Source organism: Mobula hypostoma, chromosome 18 (assembly GCF_963921235.1).
Source record: "Mobula hypostoma chromosome 18, sMobHyp1.1, whole genome shotgun sequence".
NCBI lineage: Eukaryota > Metazoa > Chordata > Chondrichthyes > Myliobatiformes > Myliobatidae > Mobula > Mobula hypostoma.
Genome location: NC_086114.1, coordinates 7,070,835 through 7,095,968, shown reverse-complemented (window position 1 = coordinate 7,095,968; position 25,134 = coordinate 7,070,835). Strand labels below are relative to the sequence as shown.

Genomic DNA, 25,134 nt, shown 5'->3' with positions numbered 1-25,134 from the left:
GACCGCTGATCTATATCAATGATCTGACTGATCACGTAGTAAATAGAATCAGCAAATTTGTCGATGACACCAAGATCAGGGATATTGTGGATAGCGAGGAAGGCTATCAAAGCTTGCAACGGGTTCTGGACCGGCTGGAAAAATGGGTTGAAAAAAAGTATTGAGTGCAGGAATTGGAATTCAATGTTGAAGTTGTATAAGACAAGAGTGAGGGCTAATTGAAGTGCTGTGTGCTGTTTGGTCAGTACAGTAAAGATGTCAGTGAGATTGAAAGAGTGCAGAGAAAATTTACAAGGTTGTTGCCGCAACATGAGGGCCTGAGGTACAGTGAAAGTTTGAACAGGTTAGGATTTTATTCCCTAGAGCATAGAAGATTCTGGAGAGATTTACTGAGTTATACAAAATGATGAGAGGTATAAATAGGGTCAATTCAAGCAGGGTTTTTGCACTGAAGTTGAGTGAAAATAGAATTAGAGGTCAGAGGTTAAGAGTGAAAGGTGAGATGTTTAGGGGCAACATGAGGGGGAACTTTTTCACTCAGAAGGTGGTGAGGGTGTGGGATGAGCTTCCAGTGGAAATGGTGGATGTGTGTTCGATTTCAACATTTAAGAGAAATCTGAATGGATACATGTATGGGACAGGTATGGAGGCTATGCTCCAGGTATGGATTGATGGGACTAGGCAAATTAATAGTTCAGCATTGATTAGATGGGCCAAAGGGCCTGGCTTCTCTGCTATAGGGTTCTTTGATTCTTTAACTATTAAGTACACCTGTACACAGGTTTGATAATGTAAATATCTAATCAGCCAATCATGTGGCAGCAACTCAGTGCATAAAAGCATCCAAACATGGTCAAGAGGTTCAGTTGTTGTTCAGACCAAACATCAGAATGGGGGAAAAATGTGATCTAAGTGACTTTGACTGTGGATTAATTGTTGGTGCCAGACGGAGTGGTTTGAGTATCTAAAAATCTGCTGATCTCCTGGGACTTTTATGTACTATAGTCTCTAGAGTTTATAGAGAAACAAAAGACAAGACATTCAGTGAGCAGCAGTTCTGTGGGTGAAAACATCTTGTTAATGAGAGAGGTCAGAGGAGAATGGCCAGACTAGTTCAAGCTGACAGGAAGGTGACAGTGACTCAAATAACCACGCGTTACAACAGTGGTGTGGAGAAGAGCATCTCTGAACAATGGCGAACCTTGAAATGGATGGGCTACAGCAGCAGAAGACCACGAACACACACTCAGTGGCCACTTTATTAGGAACAGGAGATACCTAATAAAGGAGCCACTGGGTGTAGAACAGTACTTCATTGTACAGCTCCTTGAGCCCACAATGTTGTAACCTACTCCATGATCAATCTACTTCTTCCTTCCCACATCGCCCTCCATTTTCCTATCATCCATGCGGCTATCAAAGATTCTCTTACATGTCCATAGTGTGTCTCAGCCTCTACCACCACTCCCAGCGAGGTGAGCATCTGTTACCCATTACTAATTTATGACGTATCTCCAGGTCAAAGTAGTTGCAGCGTGGAGGAGAAACGACAGGTCCTGATGTTGTACTGCACCTACAGCCCTTGTCCCTCTTGGTGGTGGGAGATGCTGTGGGAGTTTGGGTGCCACAGTAGCTAGCGGTTATACTTATACTTTATACTTTATTGTCGCCAAACAATTGGCACTAGAACGTACAATCATCACAGCAATATTTGATTCTGCGCTTCCCACTCCCTGGATTACAAATATTAAATATTAAAAATAGTTAAAATTAGTAAATATTAAAAATTTAAATTATAAATCATAAATAGAAAATAGAAAAATGGGAAGTAAGGTAGTGCAAAAAAACGGAGAGGCAGGTCCGGATATTTGGAGGGTATGGCCCAGATCCGGGTCAGGATCCGTTCAGCAGCCTTATCACAGTTGGAAAGAAGCTGTTCCCAAATCTGGCCATACGAATCTTCAAGCTCCTGAACCTTCTCCCGGAGGGAAGAGGGTCGAAAAGTGTGTTGGCTGAGTGGGTCGTGTCCTTGATTATCCTGGCAGCACTGCTCCGACAGCGTGCGGTGTAAATTGAGTCCACGGACGGAAGATTGGTTAGCGCAGCACTATTACCTTGGGTTGTCAGAGTTTGCACTTCAATTCCAACGTCACCTGTACTGAGTCTGTGTACATCCTCCCCGTGGGCGTGTGGGTGTTCTCCGGTTTCCTCCCACACTCCAAAGACATACTGGTTGGTAGTTTAATTGGTCATTGTAAATTCTCCCATGATTAGGCTGGGGTTGAATCGGATGTCGTTGGGACGTTGCGGCTCGAAGGGCTGGAAGCACCTATTCCATGCTGTGTCTCTAAGTAAATAAATACCCGAGCAAGTAGCTGCAGTGCGTGTTGTAGATGCTACAGATTGCAAACATGGCCCATTGGGTCCGAGAACATAGAACAGTACCGCATACTGCAGGCCATTCTGTTCACGACATGCTGACCTTTTAACCTTCTCTAAAATCAATTCAACCCTTCCCTCCCACGTAGCCCTCCATTTTTCTGTCCATGGGCCCATCTAAGAGTCCCTTAAATGTCCTTAAAGTATCTGCCTCTGCCACCACTCTCTGTGTAAAAAACTTACCTCTGACATCCATCCCTACACTTTCCTCCAGTCACCTTAAAATTATGCCCCCTCGTATTAGCCATTTCCACTCCAGGGAGAAGTCTCTGGCTGTCCACTCTCTCTGTGCCTCTTATCACCTTGTACACCTCAATCAAGTCACCTCTCATTCTCCTTTGCTTCAAAGGGAAAAACCTTAACTTGCTCAACCTATCCTCATAAGACATGCTCTTTAATCCAGGCAGTATCCTGTAGAGATTCTGTACATGCAGGAAATCTAGATTAACACACATGAAATGCTGGTGGAACTCAGCAGGTCAGGCAGCATCTATGCAGAGTTATACACAGTCAACATTTTGGTCAAGACTGGTTTATTCCTCTCCATGGATTCTGCCTGGCTAGCATCCTGGTAAATCTCCTCTGTACCCTCTCTATAGCAAAGAAACAGACCTTTCAGTCTATCAGGGAATGCTAGCAATCAAACTCCTTTACAGTAATGCTATTTAATCAAACATATTCCCATCAACTCTGCCCAGGTTCTGCCTCTGAGCTACACACTTGGGGCAATTGATGGTGGCAAATTAACCCACTGAGGCTCATGTCTTTGGGATGAGGAAACCAGAGCACTCAGTTTCAAGGAGAACATGCAAACTCCACACAGAGAGCATCAGAAGTCAGGAGTGAACTGAACTATGAGTAACCATCTAATTAACTGTTCCACTGTAGAGCTTATGGTGGAAAGGACGTATCTTTAGGGTGTGGAAAGGCTGTCAATCAAATTGGACTTTGGGTGAAAGCAGGCAGATTGGTAGAGAATTCTTCCAGGTATTAAATTTAATTGCATAGCTGTCTCTGTCTCCAGGGCTGAATGGTCTTGTCCTGTGGTATTCTTCCTAAATTAAGCGTGGCTGCACATAAGGATTTTGCACTTTGGACAGGTAGATAATTGGTGCAGCAGGGACCTAGCATGTTGTTGCTGGCCGCTAAAGATAACAGACCAGCGGCTAATTAAGAAGGAGGTGGAAAGGCACTGAGTAGAGCTCAGATGATGGTCACTGTTCCAGCTAAGCTGCTTGGGTGCATGGCCACAACAGTGACTGAAACTCTCCCACGCACATAGCCTTTGTTGCTGTGCAACTGGAATTAGGGAATCCTGCACAAGGACTCTCAAGTCTCTTTGTGCCTCAGTTTTTTATATTTTCTCTCCACTTAGAAAATAGTCAACCCTTTCATTTCTTCTACCAAAATGCATGACCATACACTTCCCGACACTTTATTCCATCTGCCAGTTCTTTGCCTGTTCTCCTAATCTGTCTACACCCTTCTGTAGCCTCACTACTTCCTCAAAACTAACTGCCTCTCCACCTATCTACATATCAGCTGCAAACTTTGCAACAAAGCCATCGATTCCATTATTCACATCATTGACATATATTGTAAAAAACCGGTCCCAACGCAGACCAATGTTCCCTTTAAGGTGTGCGCGTATGCATGCACACACATCTGTTGCCACTAGCACACAAAGGAATTTAAACTGCACACAAAAGGTTGTCACCTTCTGCCTCGTTGGCATGTTAAGTACACTTCACCATCGTACACAATCACATTTCCTTTTCCAGTTTCTGATGCGGACAGTATTGACAACCTGGAGTTTGTGATGATTTCTCTGCAGATTTAGAACTGGCAGCCAACTGTTTTTATTGAAGAAATTATTCAGTGCACACATGTTGTCACTTTGCAAAAAAATTGCACACTGCAAGAATTTTGCACACACTGGTCATTACGAATTAGAGGGAGCATTGACACAGATGCCTGTGGAACTCCATTAGTTACTGGCAGCCAACCAGAAAAGGCTCCCTTTATTCCCACTCCTTCCAATCAGCCAGAACTTTATCCATGCTAGAATGTTTCCTGTAATACCATGGGCTCGTAGCCTGTTAAGCAGCCTCATGTATGGCACCTTGTCAAAGGCCTTCTGAAAATCCAAGTACACAACATCAACTGATTCTCCTCTGTCTATCCTGCTTGTTATTTCTTCAAAATATTCCAACAGATTTGTCAGGCAAGATCCTCCCTTGCTGACTACAGCCTATTTTATCATGTGCCTCCAAGTACCCTGAGACCTCATCCTTAATAATTGATTCCAACATCTTCCGACCACTGTGGTCAGATTAACTGGCCTGTAGTTTCCTTCCTTCTGCCTCTCTCCCTTCTTGAACAATGGTGTGACATTTGCAATTTTCCAGTCTTCCAGAAGCATTCCACAATCTAGTGATTCCTGAAAGATCATTACTAATGCCTCCACAATCTTCTCAGCCACCTCTTTCAGGAACCTAGGGTGTATGCCACCTAGACCAGGTGACTTGTCTACATTCACACCTTTCAGTTTCCCAAGAACCTTCTTTCTAGTAATAGTAACTTCACACACGTCTTGACCCCCGCCATCCTGCTAGTGTCTTCCACATTGAAGACTGATGCAAAATACATACTTATTCAATTCATTCACCATTTCCTTGACCCCCATTATTACCTCTCCAGTATTGTTTTCTGGTGCTCCAATATCTACTCTCACCTCTCTTTTATATTTTAAGTACTGAATATGTATATTTGAGCAATGCACCCAGGCTTGTTGCAAATGTACGTCTGAAGCTACAGAATGAGAGAATTTTTGTGATCTAGAGCTCATCATCGGTAGGGCTAGTGGAGCAGGGCTTTCAAAAAGGAATTGAGGAGCAATCGGCAAAACAAGCTGCTGAGTCATGAGGAAGCATCAGGGATCAAGGGTGAAGTTCAGCCCAGAGAAGGGTGAAGTGAGTTACTCTGAAAGGCTGAATTTCAAGGCAGAATACAAGGGCTATGGCAGGATTCTTAGCAGCCTGAGGAACAGAGGGATCTTGGGGTCCACGAACATAGGCCCCTCAAACTTGCCACGCAAGTTCATTGAGTTGTTAAGAAGGTGCATGGTGTGTTGGCCTTCATTAGGTGAGAGGTTGAGTTCAAGAGCCATGAGCTGACGTTGCAGCTCTATTAAACCCTAGTCAGACCACACTTGGAAAAACGGGGCCGGAGATTCGCCAGGATGTTGCCTGGATTAGAGAGCTTGATTTATGAGGCTAGATTGAGCAAGCTATGCTTTTTTTTCTTTGGAGCTAAGGAAGATGGAAGGTGTATAAGATGATAGAAGTATATAAAATGATAAGAGGCATTGATAGAGTGAACAGCCAGAGACTTTTCCCAGAGCAGAAATAGCTAATACAAGGGGGCATCATTTTAAGGTGATTGGAGGAAAGTATACAGGGGGATGTCAGAGGTAAGTTCTTTAACAGAGAGGGGTGGTTACATGGAATGTGCTGGCAAGGGTGTTGGTAGAGGCAGATACATTAAGGACATTTATGAAACGTGTTGATAGGCACATGGATAATCGAAAAATAGAGGGGTATGTAGAAAGGAAGGGTTAGATCTTGGAGTGTGTTAAAGAGTCAGCACCACATCATAGGCCAAAGGGACTGCTCTACTTGAAGTTGGCCCCCCTCTGTGTTGTAACAATGGGTTGATTCTGCATTCTCTGTTTTGTCATTCGCTTATCCTGTTTTGCTGGACTGGATTGCAGCTTGGTGCCTTTTTCGTTCATCTCATGGTCTGTAGCACCACAACACAACCGTCATCATTAAAGCTGTGAATAACATGAGCAAGGAGTGCTTCTCACTAGGTGCGCCCAGCTGGCAGGCAAGCCCGGTTCATCCACTTGCAAACATTAAACAAGCCTTGTGGAACGGCCCTGCGCCCAGACAACGTGCTCCTTTAAACACACTGCCTCTCCGTCGTGAAGCATCTGGATATTTATGTGAAAATCTCCTTTTTTCAACGGGTGTGCTTTAAACAAGCAGAGTGGCTGCACCATTTTATTTCCTCTCTGGCTTGCTGATACACAGACACATACCATGCTGCAGAAGCTCCCACTGGGTCACTGCCAAAGAGGCAGCAGGCAGCTGGCATTAATGCTAGCTGGCCCCCAAGGGGAAAATGCTCTCTGTGTCAGAGCTCTCGCCCTGTTCAGATACAGCCGGCTGAAAATATAGTGGAATTAACGGAGACCACCGTGAAGAATGAAGATCAGACATTGATTCAAATTCAGATTTACACTCAGTGGCCGATTTATTAGGTACACCTGTACACCTGCTTGTTAACGCAAATATCTAATCAGCCAATCATGTTGCAGCAACTCAATGCATAAAAGCATGCAGACACGGTCAAGAGGTACAGATGTCATTCAGAGCAATCTTCAGAATGGGGAAGAAATGTGGTATAAGTGACTTTAACCATGGAATGGTTGCTGGTGCCAGATGGGGTGGTTTGAGTATCTCAGAAAGCACTATCTCCTGGGATTTTCACACACAATAGTCCCTAGAGATTACAGAGAAAAGTGTGAAAAACAAAAACCATCTAATTCCCGCCCCCCCCCCCCCCAGTTCTGTGGGCAGAAGTGCCTTGTTAATGAGAGAGGAGAATGGCCAGACTGGTTCAAGCTGACAGGAAGGTGACAGTAACTCAAATAACCACACATTACAAGTGGTGTGCAGAAGAGCATCTCTGAACATGCAACACTTCAGACTTTGAAATAGATGAACCAGAAGCAGAAGACCACGAACACGTAACTCAAATAACCCACATGTTACAAAGAGCATCTCTGAACACCCGTCAAGTCAAACCTTGAGGTGGATGGGCTACAGCAGTAAAAGATTACAAACATACGCTCAGTGGCCACTTTATTAGGTACAGGAGGTATCTAATATAGTGACCACGGCCACTGAGGGTATTTTTCACATGTATACATTAACATGCAGTGAAGTGTTTCATCTGTCTTAACAACCAGCATGGCCTCACCCTAATCCACTGTGGAAAAAGTCATCATGTGTCCTTGCACTGGGCCTATACTCGATGGCATTCAAAAAGATTGGTGGTGGGGGGGGGGGGAAGGTGGTGAGGGTGTGGGATGAGCTTCCAGTGGAAATGGTGGATGTGTGTTCAATTTCAACATTTAAGAGAAATCTGAATGGATACATGTATGGGACAGGTATGGAGGCTATGCTCCAGGTATGGATTGATGGGACTAGGCAAATTAATAGTTCAGCATTGATTAGATGGGCCAAAGGGCCTGGCTTCTCTGCTATAGGGTTCTTTGATTCTTTAACTATTAAGTACACCTGTACACAGGTTTGATAATGTAAATATCTAATCAGCCAATCATGTGGCAGCAACTCAGTGCATAAAAGCATCCAAACATGGTCAAGAGGTTCAGTTGTTGTTCAGACCAAACATCAGAATGGGGGAAAAATGTGATCTAAGTGACTTTGACTGTGGATTAATTGTTGGTGCCAGACGGGGTGGTTTGAGTATCTAAAAATCTGCTGATCTCCTGGGACTTTTATGTACTATATTCTCTAGAGTTTATAGAGAAACAAAAGACAAGACATTCAGTGAGCAGCAGTTCTGTGGGTGAAAACATCTTGTTAATGAGAGAGGTCAGAGGAGAATGGCCAGACTAGTTCAAGCTGACAGGAAGGTGGTGGGGGGGGGGGAATCTCATTGAAACCTATCGTTTTCTGGCTCCCCTCTTGCCCCTTCCCTTCTGCCTATCATCTCCCTCCTGTGCCCCTCCTCCTTCCTTTCTCCCCATTGTCCACTGATTCCTTCTTCTTCAGCCCTTTACCATTTCCACCTATCACCTCCCAGCTTCTCACTTCATCGCTCCTCTCCCAGCTGCCCACCCATCTCTCCCCTCACCTGGCTTCATCAATCATCTGCCAACTTGTACTCCTTCCCTCCCCCCCCACTTTGTTATTCTGGCTTCTTCACACTTCCTTTAAATTTTAAACCACTTTTTCCAGTGCTGTTCACATTGTAAATGCATACTGGTATTTATTTATTTATGTTTATTTTATTTTATATTCATCTTTATAAGTCAGCATTGCAGTCCAGTGGGAGAATTCAAGTGGTTCCTTTGGAGTCATAAGTCACTGAGAACTTCCTACCTCTTTTACTTAGAGACACAGCACAGTAACTGGCCCTTCTGCTCCAAAAATAGGAAAGGAACAGGAAATAGAAAAGGCTTGTCAGAAGGGCAGTGTTATGATAATTGTGGGGGATTTTAACATGCGAGTGGATTGGGAAAATCAAGTCGGCACTTCATCTCAAGAGAGAGAATTTGTAGAATGTCTGCGAGATGACTTTTTAGAACAGCTTGTTGTTGAGCCCACTAGGGGATCGGCTGTACTGGATTGGGTATTGTGTAATGAACCAGAGGTGATTAGAGAGACTGAGGTGAAGGAACCCTTAGAAGGCAGTGATCATAACATGATTGAGTTCACTGTGAAATCGGAGAAAGAGAAGCCGAAATTCGATGTGTCGGTATTTCAGTGGAGTAAAGGAAATTACAGTGGCATGCGAGAGGAACTGGCCAAAGTTGACTTGAAAGGGACACTAGCAGGAAGGACAGCAGAGCAGCAGTGGCTGGAGTTTATGCGAGAAGTGAGGAAGGTACAAGACAGATATATTCCAAAAAAGAAGAAATTTTCGAGTGTAAAAAGGATGCAACTGTGGCTGACAAGAGAAGTCAAAGCCAAAGTTAAAGCAAAGGAGAGGGCATACAAGGAAGCAAAAATTAGTGGGAAGACAGAGGATTGGGAAGTTTTTAAAAGCTTACAAAAGGAAACTATGAAGGTCATTAAGAGGGAAAAGATGAACTATGAAAGGAAGCTAGCAAGTAATATCAAAGAGGATACTAAAAGCTTTTTCAAGTATGTAAAGAGTAAAAGACAGGTGAGAGTAGATATAGGACTGATAGAAAAAGATGCTGGAGAAATTGTAATGGGAGAAGGAGATGGCAGAGGAACTGAACGAGTATTTTGCATCAATCTTCACTGAGGAAGACATCAGCAGTATACCGGACACTCAAGGGCGTTAGGGAAGAGAAGTGTGAGTAGTCACAATTACGACAGAGAAAGTACTCAGGAAGCCGAATAGTCTAAGGGTAGATAAATCTCCCGGACCAGATGGAATGCACCCTCATGTTCTGAAGGAAGTAGCTATGGAGATTGCGGAGGCATTAGTGATGATCTTTCAAAAGTCGATAGATTCTGGCATGGTTCCGAAGGACTGGAAGATTGCAAATGTCACTTCGCTATTTAAGAAGGGGGCAAGGAAGCAAAAAGGAAATTATAGACCTGTTAGCTTGACATCGGTGGTTGGGAAGTTGTTGGAGTTGATTGTCAAGGATGAGGTTACAGAATACCTGGAGGCATATCACAAGATAGGCAGAACTCAGCATGGTTTCCTTAAAGGAAAATCATGCCTGACAAACCTATTGCAATTTTTTGAGGAAATTACAAGTAGGCTAGACAAGGGAGATGCAGTGGATGTTGTATATTTGGATTTTCAGAAGACCTTTGACAAGGTGTCACACATGAGGTTGCTTAGCAAGATAAGAGCCCATGGAATTACAGGAAAGTTACATGCGTGGATAGAGCATTGGCTGATTAGCAGGAAACAGAGAGTGGGAATAAAGGGATCCTGTTCTGGTTGGCTGCCGGTTACCAGTGGTGTTCCACAGGGGTCCGTGTTGGGGCCACTTCTTTTTACATTGTACATCAACGATTTGGATTATGGAATAGATGGCTTTGTGGCTAAGTTTGCTGATGATACAAAGATAGGTGGAGGGGCCAGTAGTGCTAAGGAAACAGAGAGTCTGCAGAGAGTCTTGGATAGATTGGGAGAATGGACAAAGAAGTGGCAAATGAAATACAATGTTGGAAAGTGTATGGTTATGCACTTTGGCAGAAGAAATTAACGGGCAGACTATTATTTAAATGGGGAGAGAATTCAAAGTTCTGAGATGCAACGGGACTTGGGAGTCCTCGTACAGGATACCCTTAAGGTTAACCTCCAGGTTGAGTCGGTGGTGAAGAAGGCGAATGCAATGTTGGCATTCATTTCTAGAGGAATAGAGTATAGGAGCAGGGATGTGATGTTGAGGTTCTATAAGGCACTGGTAAGACCTCACTTGGAGTACTGTGGGCAGTTTTGAGCTCCTTATTTAAGAAAGGATGTGCTGACGTTGGAGAGGGTTCAGACAAGATTCACTAGAATGATTCTGGGAATGAGAGGGTTAACATATGAGGAACGTTTGTCCGCTCTTGGACTGTATTCCTTGGAGTTTAGAAGAATGAGGGGAGACCTCATAGAAACATTTTGCATGTTGAAAGGCATGGACAGAGTGGATGTGGCAAAGTTGTTTCCCATGATGGGGGAGTCTAGTACAAGAGGGCATGACTTAAGGATTGAAGGGCGCCCATTCAGAACAGAGATGCGAAGAAATTTTTTTAGCCAGAGGGTGTTGAATCTATGGAATTTGTTGCCATGGGCGGCAGTGGAGGCCAAGTCATTGGGTGTATTTAAGGCAGAGATTTATAGGTATCTGAGTAGCCAGGGCATCAAAGGTTATGGTTTGAAGGCGGGGGAGTGGGACTAAATGGGAGAATGGATCAGCTCATGATAAAATGGCGGAGCAGACTCAATGGGCTGAATGGCCGACTTCTGCTCCTTTGTCTTATGGTCTCTTATGGTCTGAAAAGTGCCGCCCAATTAGACCCATGTGACCACTTGACCTACTAACCAGTACGTCTGGAATGTGAGAGGAAACTGGAGCATCTGAAGGAAACCCACATAGTCACAGAGAGCAAGTACAAACTCTTTGCAGACAGTGGGGGAATTGAACCCGGGTCGCTGATGTTGTCAAAGCATTAATTCTATGGATTAATGGAAGTTTGTTTGGGAGAGTTTTCTCCACCTGCATCAATGCTTCTTCATGATGACTATAGGTCAAACCATGGTCATATTATGTTCACTAGGAATGCACTCATCTTGTCCACTCATGTTCACTCATCTTGAAGATATGTGTTGGGGAATAAGTTGGGAAGGGTACAGTTGGTAACAGTGTGGGGCGGAAGGAGGGAACTGAGAAGGTTTCTTAGCCAGCTATTTAACATCAGTCTGTGAACTCATCTTCAGAGAGCCTGTGAATGAGCTTGGGACAAACAGGAGGGAAGAATTAAGGAGCAGGATACAGCAAAGAATCAGACACACGTTTTGAACAGGCAGACAAAAAATAATAAAAGTTTGAAGGCAGAGGAGGAAATTCAATCTGTCAGCTGCCTGCAGTTACTGGAATGTTTTGCCAAGATGGATAACCTCATAGGAACTTACAGTCATGAAGTCATAACAGTAAAACTTTAACTTGCTTCATGCTGTACATCTTTTACAGTTTAAAGGAGTAAATGTGTATCTTTCACACAAAACCATTCAGAAAGCGTTCACAGTTATAAACGTGCTTGGTATAACTGTGCATCATTCTTTCATTCACTAAATCCTTTGTTGTTGGCCGTGCACACCTGATGAATATATTTTAAGTATACCTTATCAAGGACAACCTTGTGGCATAGCAACGTAACGCTTTACAGCGCCAGTGAGCTGGGTTTAATTTCCACTGCTGGCTGTAAGGAGTTCGAGCATTCTCCCCGTGACTGTGTCGGTGGATCAATACACAACCTCCTGGAAGCCAAGGGCAATCACTTGGGTACATCCTCAGGAGGAGAGAACATATGACATTGGAGTAGAAGTTGACCATTCAGCCCATCAGTCATGGCTGGTTTATTATTCCTCTCAACCCCATTCGCCTGCCTTCTCCCCATAACCTTTGACACCCTTACTAATCAAGAACTTATCAACCTGCACTTTAAATATACCCTCCAGCAATAAACCATCTGTTGGAGAAATCAGCAGGTCAACCAGCATCTGTGGGAGATAAGGGTGCTCCAGTTTCCTCCCACATTCCAAAGACATAAGAACATAACATAAGAAATAGGAGCAGGAGTCGGCCATCTGGCCTGTCGAGCCTGCTTTGCCATTCAATAAGATCATGGCTGACCTGACCATGTTTTCCCTGTAACCCTTAATTCCCCTACTATGCAAAAATCTTTCCAACCTTGTCTTAAATATATTTACTGAGGTAGCCCCCACTACTTCACTGGGTAGAGAATTCCACAGATTCACCACTCTCTGGCGTACAGGTTAGTAGGTTAATTGGTCACGTGGGTGTAATTGGCTCCTTAGACCAGAGAGACCTGTTACTGCACTGTATCTCTAAGTAAAATAAATATAAAAATATATTTATTTTACTCAAATATGTATTTTTAAAACAAGGTCATTAAGCTTACATATACTGTATACTTCAAGTATTTTCAAGGCCAGTTCTTATTACATTTTGGTTTCCAATAATTGTAGCTCCAGGATTTAATTATGTATCTCTACTCAGGGGAAGTCTGAAAAGTAGTTGAAGCTGAAGGAAGTGGTGCACTGTAAAATGAAATATGAAACCTCTTCTTAGAGACCACGGAAGGAATCTGAAGTTGAGAGATTTACATTTTAGTTTGAGTCTGAATTCATGGACTGAGATTATTGAATCCACCATTAATCAGTTGCCTCCCAAGCCATCAGGCTGATTAGCACCTCCACCCATTAATCCACCCCACCACCACATCACCGAGTGTCACTTTATGTACGTACAATCACTCAGTGTATAATCAGTCTCCAGCTTTTTACCTTTCCCACTCACTTGGCTCCACCTATCCCTTCTAGCTAGCCTCCTTCCCCTCCCTCCACCTTTTTATTCTGGCCTCTTCCCCCTTCCATTTGAGACCTGCTGAAGGGTCTCGGCCCGAAACACCGCCTGTTCATCCCTCTCCACAGATGCTGCCTGACCTACTCAGTTCCTCCAGCATTTCGAGTGTGTTCCTATGTATATAACGGTTACTTGTACATACAGGATTACTTTCATATTTATATTTATTCTATGTTTTTTTTTTGTTTTTTTGTGGTATTATTTAAGTTTGATGTGTTTTTCTACTGTAACAGATCTGGGGTACGATTCATTTTGTTCTCCTTTATATTAGTGTACTGAAGAAAGACAATAAACAATCTTAAATCTTGAATCTGTTGGTAATAAAGCTTCTATTCAACTCCCATTTGATTCCTGAGGGAATTATTGCAAGTCAAAGTTCAAAGTAACTTCATGATCAAAGTACATATATGGCACCACCTACAACCCTGAGATTCATTTTCTTGGGGGCATTCACAGCAGACACAAAGAACCATAATAGAGTCAATGAGAAACTATGCACGGAGATGGACAAACAGCCAATGTGCAAAAGTAGAGAACTGTGCAGATACATGAAAAAGAAATAGTAACCATCATAAATACATAAGAAATATATTATACTGAGAACATAAGTTGCAGTCTTTGAAAATAAGTCCATATGTGGAATCAGTCCAGTGCTGGAGTGAAGTTATCCACACTTTTCTTGGAGCCTGATGGTTGAGGGTAATAACTGTTCCTGAACCTAGTGGTGTGGGACCTAAGTCTCTTGTACCTCTTTCCTGATGGCAGCAGTGAGAAGAGAGCACGGCCTGGATGGTGGGGGTCCTTGATGATGGATGCTGCTTTCCTGTGGCAGCACTCCTTGCAGATTTGATCACTGGTGGGGAGAGCTTTTCCTGATGGTGTCTGAGCTCTATTCATTACTTTTGTGGACATTTCTATCCATGGAAAATTCCACCATTTGCATCTGGAGGCATTTCTCCTCTTTTATTCCACCAAGCTGTCCATTGCTTTCAACGCCTCTGTAGAGGTGCTGTATTCATTTGTAAATCAGCATAGAATCAATGGGCCAAGCGGCAAACACCAGACACTGTGACATTTTGGAGAAGTGCAGGAGCCTGGGTCAGGCAATAGGCCCTTGGGGACATTTCTACCAAGTCTTCATGTTAGATATGGTTTGTTATTTCGATGCAGAAGAGGTCAGGAGTCTTCGGGTTTTCTTCTCCTCCCAAACTTGGTTTTTGCTTTGGAAACTTAAAGTGCCGATTTCCTCCCTCCTTATCTGTATGAAACAGCACGTTTTCAAACCCACGACTGATTGTAGATCTCAGCCGAGAGGGAAACAAAGGAAGCTTTATATAAGCCATCATCTTTACTAGTAACAGAATAGTAGTTAAGGAACTCTGTGTGTGTGTGTGTGTGTGTGTGTGTGTGTGACTTTGCTTGTATATGTGTTTCTATATTCATCTGTGTTTGGGAGAGTTTGAATGTGTTAGTCCTTCTGCATGTCTATTTGCTTGCGTGCAGAATCAGAATCAGGTTTATTTATGTGTCGTGAAATTTGTTAACTTAGCAGCAGCAGTTCAATGGAATACATCATATAGAAGAAGAAAGTAATCAATAAATCAGTTATAGTATATGTATATTGAATAGATTAACAATTGTGCAAAAACAGAAATAATATATATTAAATAAGTGAGGTAGTGTTCATTTAGGAATCAGATGGCAGAGGGGAAGAAGCTGTTCCTGAATCACTGAGTGTGTGCCTTCAGGCTTCTGTATCTCCTACCTGATGGTAACAGTGAGAAAAGGGCATGTCCTGGGTGCTGGAGGTCCTTAATAATGGAAGCTGCCTTTTTGAGACACTGCTCCCTGACGATGTCCTGGGAACTTTGGAGGCTAGTACCCAAATGGAGCTGACTAGATTTACAACCCTCTGCAGTTTCTTTTGGTCCTGTGAATTAGCAACCCACCCCCGCCCCCCCATACCAGACAGTGATGCAGCCTGTCAGAATGCTCTCCACGGTACATCTATAGAAGTTTTTGAGTGTTTCTGTTGACATACCAAATCTCTTAAAACTCCTAATGAAGTATAGTCACTGTCCTGCCTTCTCCCTAGCAGCATCGATTTGTTGGGACCAGGTTAGGTTTCTGTTCAAACATGCACACGCATAAATACTTAGACATGCATGTACATATATGCAAATACATTCACACGTTACATTCAGTGACCACTTTATTAGATGCCTCCTCTGCCTAATAAAATGGTAACTGAGTTTATGTTCATGGTCTTCTGCTGCTATAGCCCATCTGCTTCAAGGTTTGACGTTCTGAGTGTTCAGAATGATCTTCTGCACACCACTGGTAACGTGTGGTTATTTGAGTTACTGTCACCTTCCTGTCAGCTTGAACCAGTCTGGCCATTCTCCTCTGACCTCTCATTAACAAGGAATTTTCACCCACAGAACTGCCACCCACTGGATGTTTTTTACACCATTCTCTGTAAATTCTAGAGACTGTGTGTGTGAAAAGCCAGGAGATCAGCCATTTCTCAGATACTCAAACCACCCTATCTGGCACCAACAATCATTCCATGATCAAAGTCACTTAGGTCACATTTCTTCCCCATTCTGATGTTTGGTCTGAACAACAACTGAACCTCTTGACCATGTCTGCATGTTTTTTGTGCATTGAATTGCTGCCAAATGATTGACTGAGTAGATATTTGCATTAACGAGCAGGTTTACCGGTGTACGTAATAAAGTGACCATTGAGTGTACCCGTGTATGTACTCACTAACACACACACAAACACACGTGCACATTCATAAATATGTACAAATATAAATATATGCAGACTGAAATCTTGTTTTTGTGCTTTACGACTCTCAACTGATCTCTCTCCATCCCACAGCACCTACAGAACCCAGCAAACTTCCAGACTGCAGCCACCGAGCTGCTTGACTGGTGTGGCGACCCGCGAGCGTTTCAGCGGCCCTTCGAGCAGAGTCTGATGGGATGCTTGACGGTGAGTTACCCCGGACATTTTCTCCTCGTTGCCAGCTGTAGTTGGTCTAGAGGTTATAGCACGACAACAAGCCTTTCCGAACCTGGCCGGTTTGTCTGGACCCCAGCTTGAAACTGATGTGAGGGTCACTTACCCTTGAGTTCATGGGTCATTAACGTATATCATGAACATCAAAAGGCCTAGGTAGAATGGACATGGAATCAGATCATCCCTCGTTCAATCTATCTATGCCCCTCATGATCTTATACACCTCTATAAGATCATCCCTACGGTGGGGGAGCCTAGGACCAGAGGGCACAGTCTTCGAATACAGGGACATAGCTACAGGACAGAGATGAGGAGGAATTTCTTTAGCGGGGGAGTGCAGAATCTATAGAATATATTGCTACAGACAGCTGTGGAGGCCAAGTCATTGGGTATATTTAAAACAGATTGTACATTTTTTGATTAGTGACGGTGTCAAAGATTACCGGGAAAAGCAGGAAGATGGTGTTGAGAGGGGTGACAAATCAGCCATGATGGAATGGCAGAATGGACTGAACAGGCTGACTTGGCCTAGTTCTGCTCCTCTGACATACGGTCTATGGTCTCATGGACAACCCCTTTCTGCCAATGCTGGTTCCCAAGAAACATGGCTGCAATCTGCCAACAGGAAGTCACGAGGCTTCCCCAGGAGTTTTCTTCCTTTTACTGCAGGGAGGCTATTGAGATAGAAAATACAATGTAATTAAATGTTAATGCCTTTTTTTTTGAAGGCTAGTGATGATTTATGGTTTTCACATTGAAGCTCATTAAAAAGGTATTCATCCTGGTTTGAAAATTGATTCAGCTCAACTAAAAACCAACAATTCATGTTAGATTTATGTAAGTCATCCCAGGATTCCAAGGGAAAGGGTAATGTTTGGGATTCCGACTGAAAGAATGCATCTCCGGGATGGCAAACTCATCGATTCAAGAGCCTTTTGAAAGGTAGGAAAGAAAAATCAAATTTTGCAGATGCTGGAAGTCTGAAATAAAAAACAGAGAGAGTGCTGGGAATATTCAGACGGCATCAGAGTTGATGCTTCAGGTCAATGAGGTGTTAAATCTGATGAAACATCAAGGACCTGAAACATTAAAAGTTTCTCTCTCCACAGATGTTGCCTGACTTGCTTTCAGAGAAGTGGACTGTGACTACCGAACCAAACCTTACTCCATCACCATACCTTACCACCGTTCAGTTCCTTGTTCCCCTCAGTGCCTTTGGTGGCCAACATAACAGGGACAGGAGTCCCTGGCCTCCAGTGCAGTTTGAAATAAATCATTGAGAGGAACAAATGTCCCCTTTACACACTGCCAAATGATGAATATATTCAGATTCAGAATTCAGAATTCAGAATCAGGTTTATTATCACCAACATGTGACGTGAAATTTGCTAACTTAGCAGCAGCAGTTCAATGCAATACATAATCTAGCAGAGAGAAAAAAATAAAATAAAAAATAAACAAACAAGTAAATCAGTTATGTATATTGAATAGATTTTTTTTAAAAACGTGCAAAAACAGAAATACTGTATATTAATAAAAAGTGAAGTAGTGTCCAAAGAATAATGTCCATTTAGAAATCGGATGGCAGAGGGGAAGAAGCTGTTCCTGAATCGCTGAGTGTGTGCCTTCAGGCTTCTGTATCTCCTACCTTTATACTTTATACTTTATTGCCGCCGAACAATTGGTACTAGAACATACAATCATCACAGCGATATTTGATTCTGCGCTTCCCACTCCCTGGATTACAAATACTAAATATTAAAAATAGTTAAAATTAGTAAATATTAAAAATTTAAATTATAAATCATAAATAGAAAATTTAAAAATGGGAAGTAAGGTAGTGCAAAAAAACCGAGAGACAGGTCCGGATATTTGGAGGGTACGTCCCAGATCCGGGTCAGGATCCGTTCAGCAGTCTTATCGCAGTTGGAAAGAAGCTGTTCCCAAATCTGGCCATACGAGTCTTCAAGCTCGTGAGCCTTCTCCCAGAGGGAAGAGGGATGAAAAATGTGTTGGCTGGGTGGGTCGTGTCCTTGATTATCCTGGCAGCACTGCTCCAACAGCGTGCGGTGTAAAATGAGTCCACGGATAGAAAATTGGTTTGTGTGATGTGCTGCACCGTGTTCACGATCTTCTGCAGCTTCTTCTCCTGATGGTAACTGTGAGAAAAGGACATGCCCTGGGTGCTGGAGGTCCTTAATAATGGACACTGCCTTTCTGAGACACTGCTCCCTAAAGATGTCCTAGGTACTTTGTAGGCTAGTACCCAAGATGGAGCTGACTAGATTTACAATCTTCTGCTGCTTCTTTTGGTCCTGTGCAGTAGCCCCTCCATACCAGACAGTGATGCAGCCTGTCAGAATGCTCTCCACAGTGCAACTATAGAAGTTTTTGAGTGTATTTGTTGACATGCCAAATCTCTTCAAACTCCTAATAAAGTATAGCCGTGGTCTTGCCGTGTTGTAACTACATCGATATGTTGGGACCAGGTTAGTTCCTCAGAGATCTTGACACCCAGGAACTTGAAGCTGCTCACTTTCTCCATTTCTGATCTCTCTATGAGGATTGGTATGTGTTCCTTCGTCTTACCCTTCCTGAAGTCCACAGTCAGCTCTTTCGTCTTACTGACATTGAGTGCCAGGTTGTTGCTGTGGCACCACTCCACTAGTTGGCATATCCCACTCCTGTACGCCCTCTCGTCACCACCTGAGATTCTACCAACAATGGTTGTATCATCAGCAAATTTATAAATGGTATTTGAGCTATGCCAAGCCACACAGCCATGTGTGCATAGAGAGTAGAGCAGTGGGCTAAGCACACACCCCTGAGATGTGCCAGTGTTGATTGTCAGCAAAGAGGATATGTTATCACCAATCTGCACAGATTGTGGTCTTCTGGTTAGGAAGTTGAGGATCCAGTTGCAGAGGGAGGTACAGAGGTCGAGGTTCTGTAACTTCTCAATCAGGATTGTAGAAATGATGGTATTAAATGCTGAGCTACAGTCGATGAACAGCATCCTGACGTAAGTGTTTGTGTTGTCCAGGTGGTCTAAAGCCCTGTGGAGAGCCATTGAGATCGCGTCTGCCATTGACCTATTGTGGCCATAGGCAAATTGCAATGGGTCCAGGTCCTTGCTGGGACAGGAGTTCAGTCCAGTCATGACCAACCTCTCAAAAGCATTTCGTCACTGTCGATGTGAGTGCTACCGGGCGATAGTCATTAAGGCAGCTCACATTATTCTTCTTAGGCACTGGTATAACTGTTGCCTTTTTGAAGCAAGTGGGAACTTCCACCTGTAGCAGTGAGAGGTTGAAAATGTCCTTGAATACTCCCGCTAGTTGGTTGGCACAGGTTTTCAGAGCCTTACTAGGTACTCCATCGGGACCTTCCACCTTGCGAGGGTTCACTCTCTTAAAGACAGTCTAACATCAGCCTCTGGGACGGAGAACACATTGCCATCAGGTGCAGCAGGGATCTTCACAGCTGTAGTTGTGTTCTCCCTTTCAAAGTATACATAAAAGGCGTTGAGTTCATCTGGTAGTGAAGCATCACTGTCATTCATGCTGTTGGGTTTCCGTTTGTAGGAAGTAATGTCTTGCAGACTCTCCCAGAGTTGCCGTGCGTCCGATGTCACCTCCAACCTCGAAATTGTCTCTTTGCCCCTGAAATAGCCCTCCGCAAATCATTCCTGGTTTTCTGGTAAAAGCCTGGGTTGCCAGACTTGAATTCCACAGATCTAGGTTTCAGCAGACGATGTACCACCTGGTTCATCCACGGCTTTTGGTTTCGGAATGTACAGTTAGTCTTTGTAGGCACAGACTCATCCTCACAGGTTTTAATGAATTTGGTAACAGCTGCAGCATACTCATCTAGATTCAAAGATGAATCCCTGAATATAGACAAGTCCACCGATTCAAAGCAGTCTTGTAGGCGCTCCTGTGCTTCCCTTGTCCATACCTTCTTGGTCCTCACTGCTGGTGCTGCAGTCTTCAGTCTCTGCCTGTTCTCAGGGAGTAGAAGTACAGCCAGGTGATCAGACTTCCCGAAGTGAGGGTGTGGAATAGCACGGTAGGCATTCTTGATGGTGGTGTAGCAATGGTCCAGTGTGTTGTTTCCTCTGGCATTGCAAGTGATCTGTTGATGTTAGTTGCTTAGTGATTTTTTTCAGTCTGGCCTGGTTATAATCTCCCAAAGCGATGGTGAAGATATTAGGCCGTGCTGTTTCGTGCATGTTGATCCCATTACTCAGATCATCTAAAGCTTGCTTGACATTGGCCTGACGTGGAATGTAAACTGCTACCAAAATGACCCCAGAGAACTCCCGTGGTAGGTAAAAAGGACGGAACTTTACTGCTAGATATTCCAGGTCTGTTGATCATGAAGCATACTCCTCCACCTCTCCTTTTGAGAGACTCTATAGATCTATCCTGACGGTGTATAGTAAACCCGTCGACCTGGATCGCTGCATCCGGTGTGGAAGGGGTTAACCAGGATTCCGTGAAAGAAAGGACACACGTGGTCCTAATGTCCCTCTGATTCAGCACCCTGGCTCTGAGATCATCGATTTTATTCACCAGCAAGATAGTCGGTATTGGGAGTTTAAAACCCCGTTTCCTTAAACGCACTTGTAACCCTGATATACGCCCGCGCTTCCTCTGAGGGGTTGTTTCCGTCGGTTTTAAGCAGCAATAGTTCGTTTAATCACATTAAGACATCTTTGTTGACTGTACTGACCTTGGAAGCAGCTGTATCAGGCTGAAACGGGAATATTTAATCATATCCATTGAGAGTTCTGCTGCTACTCGAGTCGTGCCTAGGCGCCCCGAAAGATTCAGATACATTTATCTGTTGGAGCACATTGGAACATGCACTGAAAAGTGCCGATTGCCTTAACAACCAACACAGTCTGAGGATGTGCTGGGGGCAGATGGCAAGTGTCGCTTACGCATTCCAGTGTCGATGTTGCAAGTTCACAACGTTCAGCAAAACAACACGAGCAACAGGAACAGCACACGAAAACAAACCAACAACAACAAAGCAAGCCCCTTTCCCATCTTTCCCACCCACTCTCACACACACCCTCTTCTCAATTACTACCAACAGGGAATCAGGTCAGATTTATTTACTGTATTTGTCACGTGTACATCAAAATGCACCTTTTGAGTTAACAGCCCATGCAAACTAAGCACGTGCTGGGGGCTGCCTGCAAGAGCTGCCACCCATTCTCGCACCACTGAAACAGGCCCATCTGTGCTTGTCTGCTGATGTCTGAAAGAAGATGAAAAACTCTGTCCTTTTAATATGAGTTATTTTCAGTGGGACATCGGTAATTACTGCCCCCTCCTCCTCTCCCCACCTTCTTATCCTGGCTCCTTCACTCTTCCTTTCCAGTCCTGAAGAAGGGACTTGGCCTGGAATGGTGAAAGCTTATTCGTTTCCATAAATGCTGCTTTACCTGCTGAGTGTGTTCAGCATTTTGTGTTTGTTACTGTCCACTTCTCTAAAACAGCGGTCCGCAAAGCATGTGCTACCGGGCCGCGAGGAAACGATATGAGTCAACTGCACCTTTCCTCATTCCCTGTTACGGCCACTGTTGAGCCATTACGCATGCGAGGTCATTACCCACACGTCATCCATGTCAGCGCGGGAAGGAGATCAACTCCTCGAGCTTGCAAATGACGGCGGGCTGAAAAGTATGTTTGACATAACATCTCTGCCGGCATTCTGGATCAGAGTCAAGGTTAAATATCCTGAGATAGCCACGAAAGCACTGAAAACGTTGCTTCTATTTCCAACGTATCTCTGCAATGAATGCAACAAAAACTAAATTGTGGAATAGACTGGACATAAGGAACCCCCTTCGAGTATCGCTGTCTCCCATCACCCTTCGATGGCACCGTCTTGTTGCAGGGAAATAAGCCCAGGGCTCCCACTGATTCAGTGATATTTGTGTGTTGCAATGATTTTATATGTTCATACGGGGAAAATATGCGCTGTGTGTTTAATATCCAAACATTACTTAAAATGTTATGATGCTATTGACTTGTAAGTGACTTATATAACCATATAACAATTACAGCACGGAAACAGGCCATTTCTGCCCTTCTAGTCCGTGCCGAACGCTACTCTCACCTAGTCCCACCGACCTGCACTCAGCCCATAACCCTCCATTCCTTTCCTGTCCATATACCTATCCAATTTTTCTTTAAATGATAATATCGAACCTGCCTCTACCACTTCTACTGGAAGTTCGTTCAACACTTACTTCAAGCTCCCCTGTCCTCCCCTGATAATTGACTTATCACTATATTCATGTGAGGAAAATATGTGCTGTGTGTTTAATATTAAATTCGTTAGATAAACCCTTTTAGACATGAAATTGAGTGTATTAGCCACTTATCACCTATATTCCAGTCGTGATTAACAATCACCCTTCCCCACCCCCCCAGACAGAATCGCCAAAAACGATTTGTAGAAAAAAATCAGCACGTACATGCATGCGCACTGATGCCCGCGCAAAGCTTCATGGTCATTGGAGTCTTTCTCAGGGTAAACACAACCTATTTGACTGCTACTCTTGTCCGTTGGCAACCCTACCGCGCCCCCCCCCCCATCGGCCGGTCCGCAAGAATATTGTCAATATTAAACCGGTCCACAATGCAAAAAAGATTGGGGACCCCTGCTCTAAAAGCACAAATACCCAACAAGTCAGGCAGCATCTGTAGAGAGAGACAAAGTTAGCATTTCAGGTACTCCAGACTTAATACTTGATTGGCCTGAAACATTAACTCTGATGCTGCCAATATTCTTTTGGTTTTTTATTTCAGACTTCCAACTTCTGCAGTTTTTTGCTTTTCTTTCAAAGTTCAAAGTAAATTTATTTTCAACGTACATATATGTCTCCATATACTCCCCTTAGATTCACTTTCTTGCAGACATTCACAGTAGAATAAAGAAATACATTCGAATCAATGAAAAACTACACAAAGACTGACAAACAACCAATTTGCAAAAGAAGACAAAAATAACTAGATTGATGGATAGATAGATAGATACACTAATACTGAGAGCATGAGTTGTGGGGTCTTTGAGTTGAGGTGAGTGAAGTTAGCTACACTGGTTCAGGAGCCTGATGATTGAAGGGTGATAACTGTTCCTGAACCTGCTGATGTGGTTCCTACCTCCAATGCTCCTGACTTGATGAGTCTGGTATCCCGGAGACACAGGAGACTGCAGATTGAATACACAATTTGCTGGAGGAACTCAACAGGTCAGGAAGCTTCTTTGGAGGGAAATGGGCAGTTGAGGTTTCAGGTTGAGACGCTTCACCTGAACATCTTTCAGTCTGAATGGAGGGTCTCCTGATCTGAAGCGTGGACTATCTGTTTCCCTCCACAGCTTGCTGTCTGACCCATTGATTTCCTCCAGCGTCTTATGGGCTCTTTTCCATAAACAGTGGTTGGTCTGGAAATGAACCTAGTTCAGGACTATCTATTGATTGGAGTCTAGTGTCTCACATTCAGACCAGAGCAGGAAAGCCACACATTAAAAAAAGCATAAAAAGACTAGGAGACATAGGAGCAGAAAGAGGCCATTCATCCCATCTCCTTCTCCTGAGTATATTAGTGAGTGAGACAGATATATATTTTAACAGACACCATTGACAATGCTAACTTTTTAATACCAGATCAAAAAATTAATTGATTACAATTTCACTATTCCATTGGGGTGCTTGGAACATTACTCCAAATTGTTCTGCCCTGACTACTGATCCAGGTACATAAGCCAAGGTTAGAAGAAGCCCAGAGTTAAACTGAGTTGATTCAGACCGTGTTAGGGTCTGGCCTCTCTTGTCAGTGCTGCCCTCCAGTGTTCACTTGACAGAAGACAAGCTGGATTGTGTTTCTCTGCGGTGGCACTAGTGCGTGATGATAGGACTGCTGCAGGCTTGTTCTTGCCAGCAACGTCCCATACACCATCAATCTCTATGACATGACACTCAGGGACTTGGGCTAGATTATTATCTTTGTGTGACTCTTTGTTTACTGTATCTTATCTGTGCTAATATCTGTTTTGTGCTGTGTATGATTGTTGGTACTGTGTCTTGTACCTTAACACCAGAGGAACGCAATCTGGTTTGGCTGTATCCCTGGGTATTCATGTCCAGTTGACTGACAATTAAACTTGTGTGATGGAAGAGGGCAAGGTGGGCTTCAGGGTTCTGAGGAGTCTTGTTTCGTGGATGTCTGTGAAGAGTAAGAATTCAGGTTGTACACTGTATACATTCTCTGGTATTAAATTGGACCATTTAACTGTGGACTTGGGCAACTGAGCTCCTTTTAGATTGCTCTGGGGGCAGTGTTATGATTATAAACAGCACTGAAGGTTTGGCCTACACGGCAGGATCAGGAGCCTTAATCTTAGTGCTGTTTACACCAAACAGCTCCAGAATCCCTGTTTCAATCTTGGCATCCTTGCGGAGTTCGCACGAGCTCTCTGTGACCATGTGGTCACAGGTACTCCTGTTTTCTCCCACATCCCGAGACGTGGAGGTTGGGAGGGTTCATTGGTAAGTTGCCCTTGGTATATGCCTGCAAGAAAATAAATCTCACGGTAGTATGTGGTTAAAAATATACGTACTTTGATAATAAATTTGCTTTGAACTTTGAACTGGTGTGCGAGTGAGTGGTCGAACCTGGGAGCAGTAGATGGGAATGGAGGGGAAATACAGTGGGCTGAGTTAGGATTAGAGTAAATGGGTGGTTGGA

General features: G+C 43.7%; 1 protein-coding gene across 10 annotated transcripts in view; it reads left to right on the top strand.

Annotated features, from left to right (window-relative positions):
* The window catches only part of zmiz1a (zinc finger, MIZ-type containing 1a), a 446,537-nt gene that overhangs the window by 249,237 nt on the left and 172,166 nt on the right, over positions 1-25,134 (top strand). For all 10 annotated transcript variants that reach the window (XM_063070398.1, XM_063070409.1, XM_063070399.1 and 7 more), the window contains one exon: positions 16,226-16,339. In XM_063070398.1, coding sequence (XP_062926468.1) covers positions 16,226-16,339 — 114 coding nt within the window. The remainder of the gene's footprint in view (positions 1-16,225; positions 16,340-25,134) is intronic.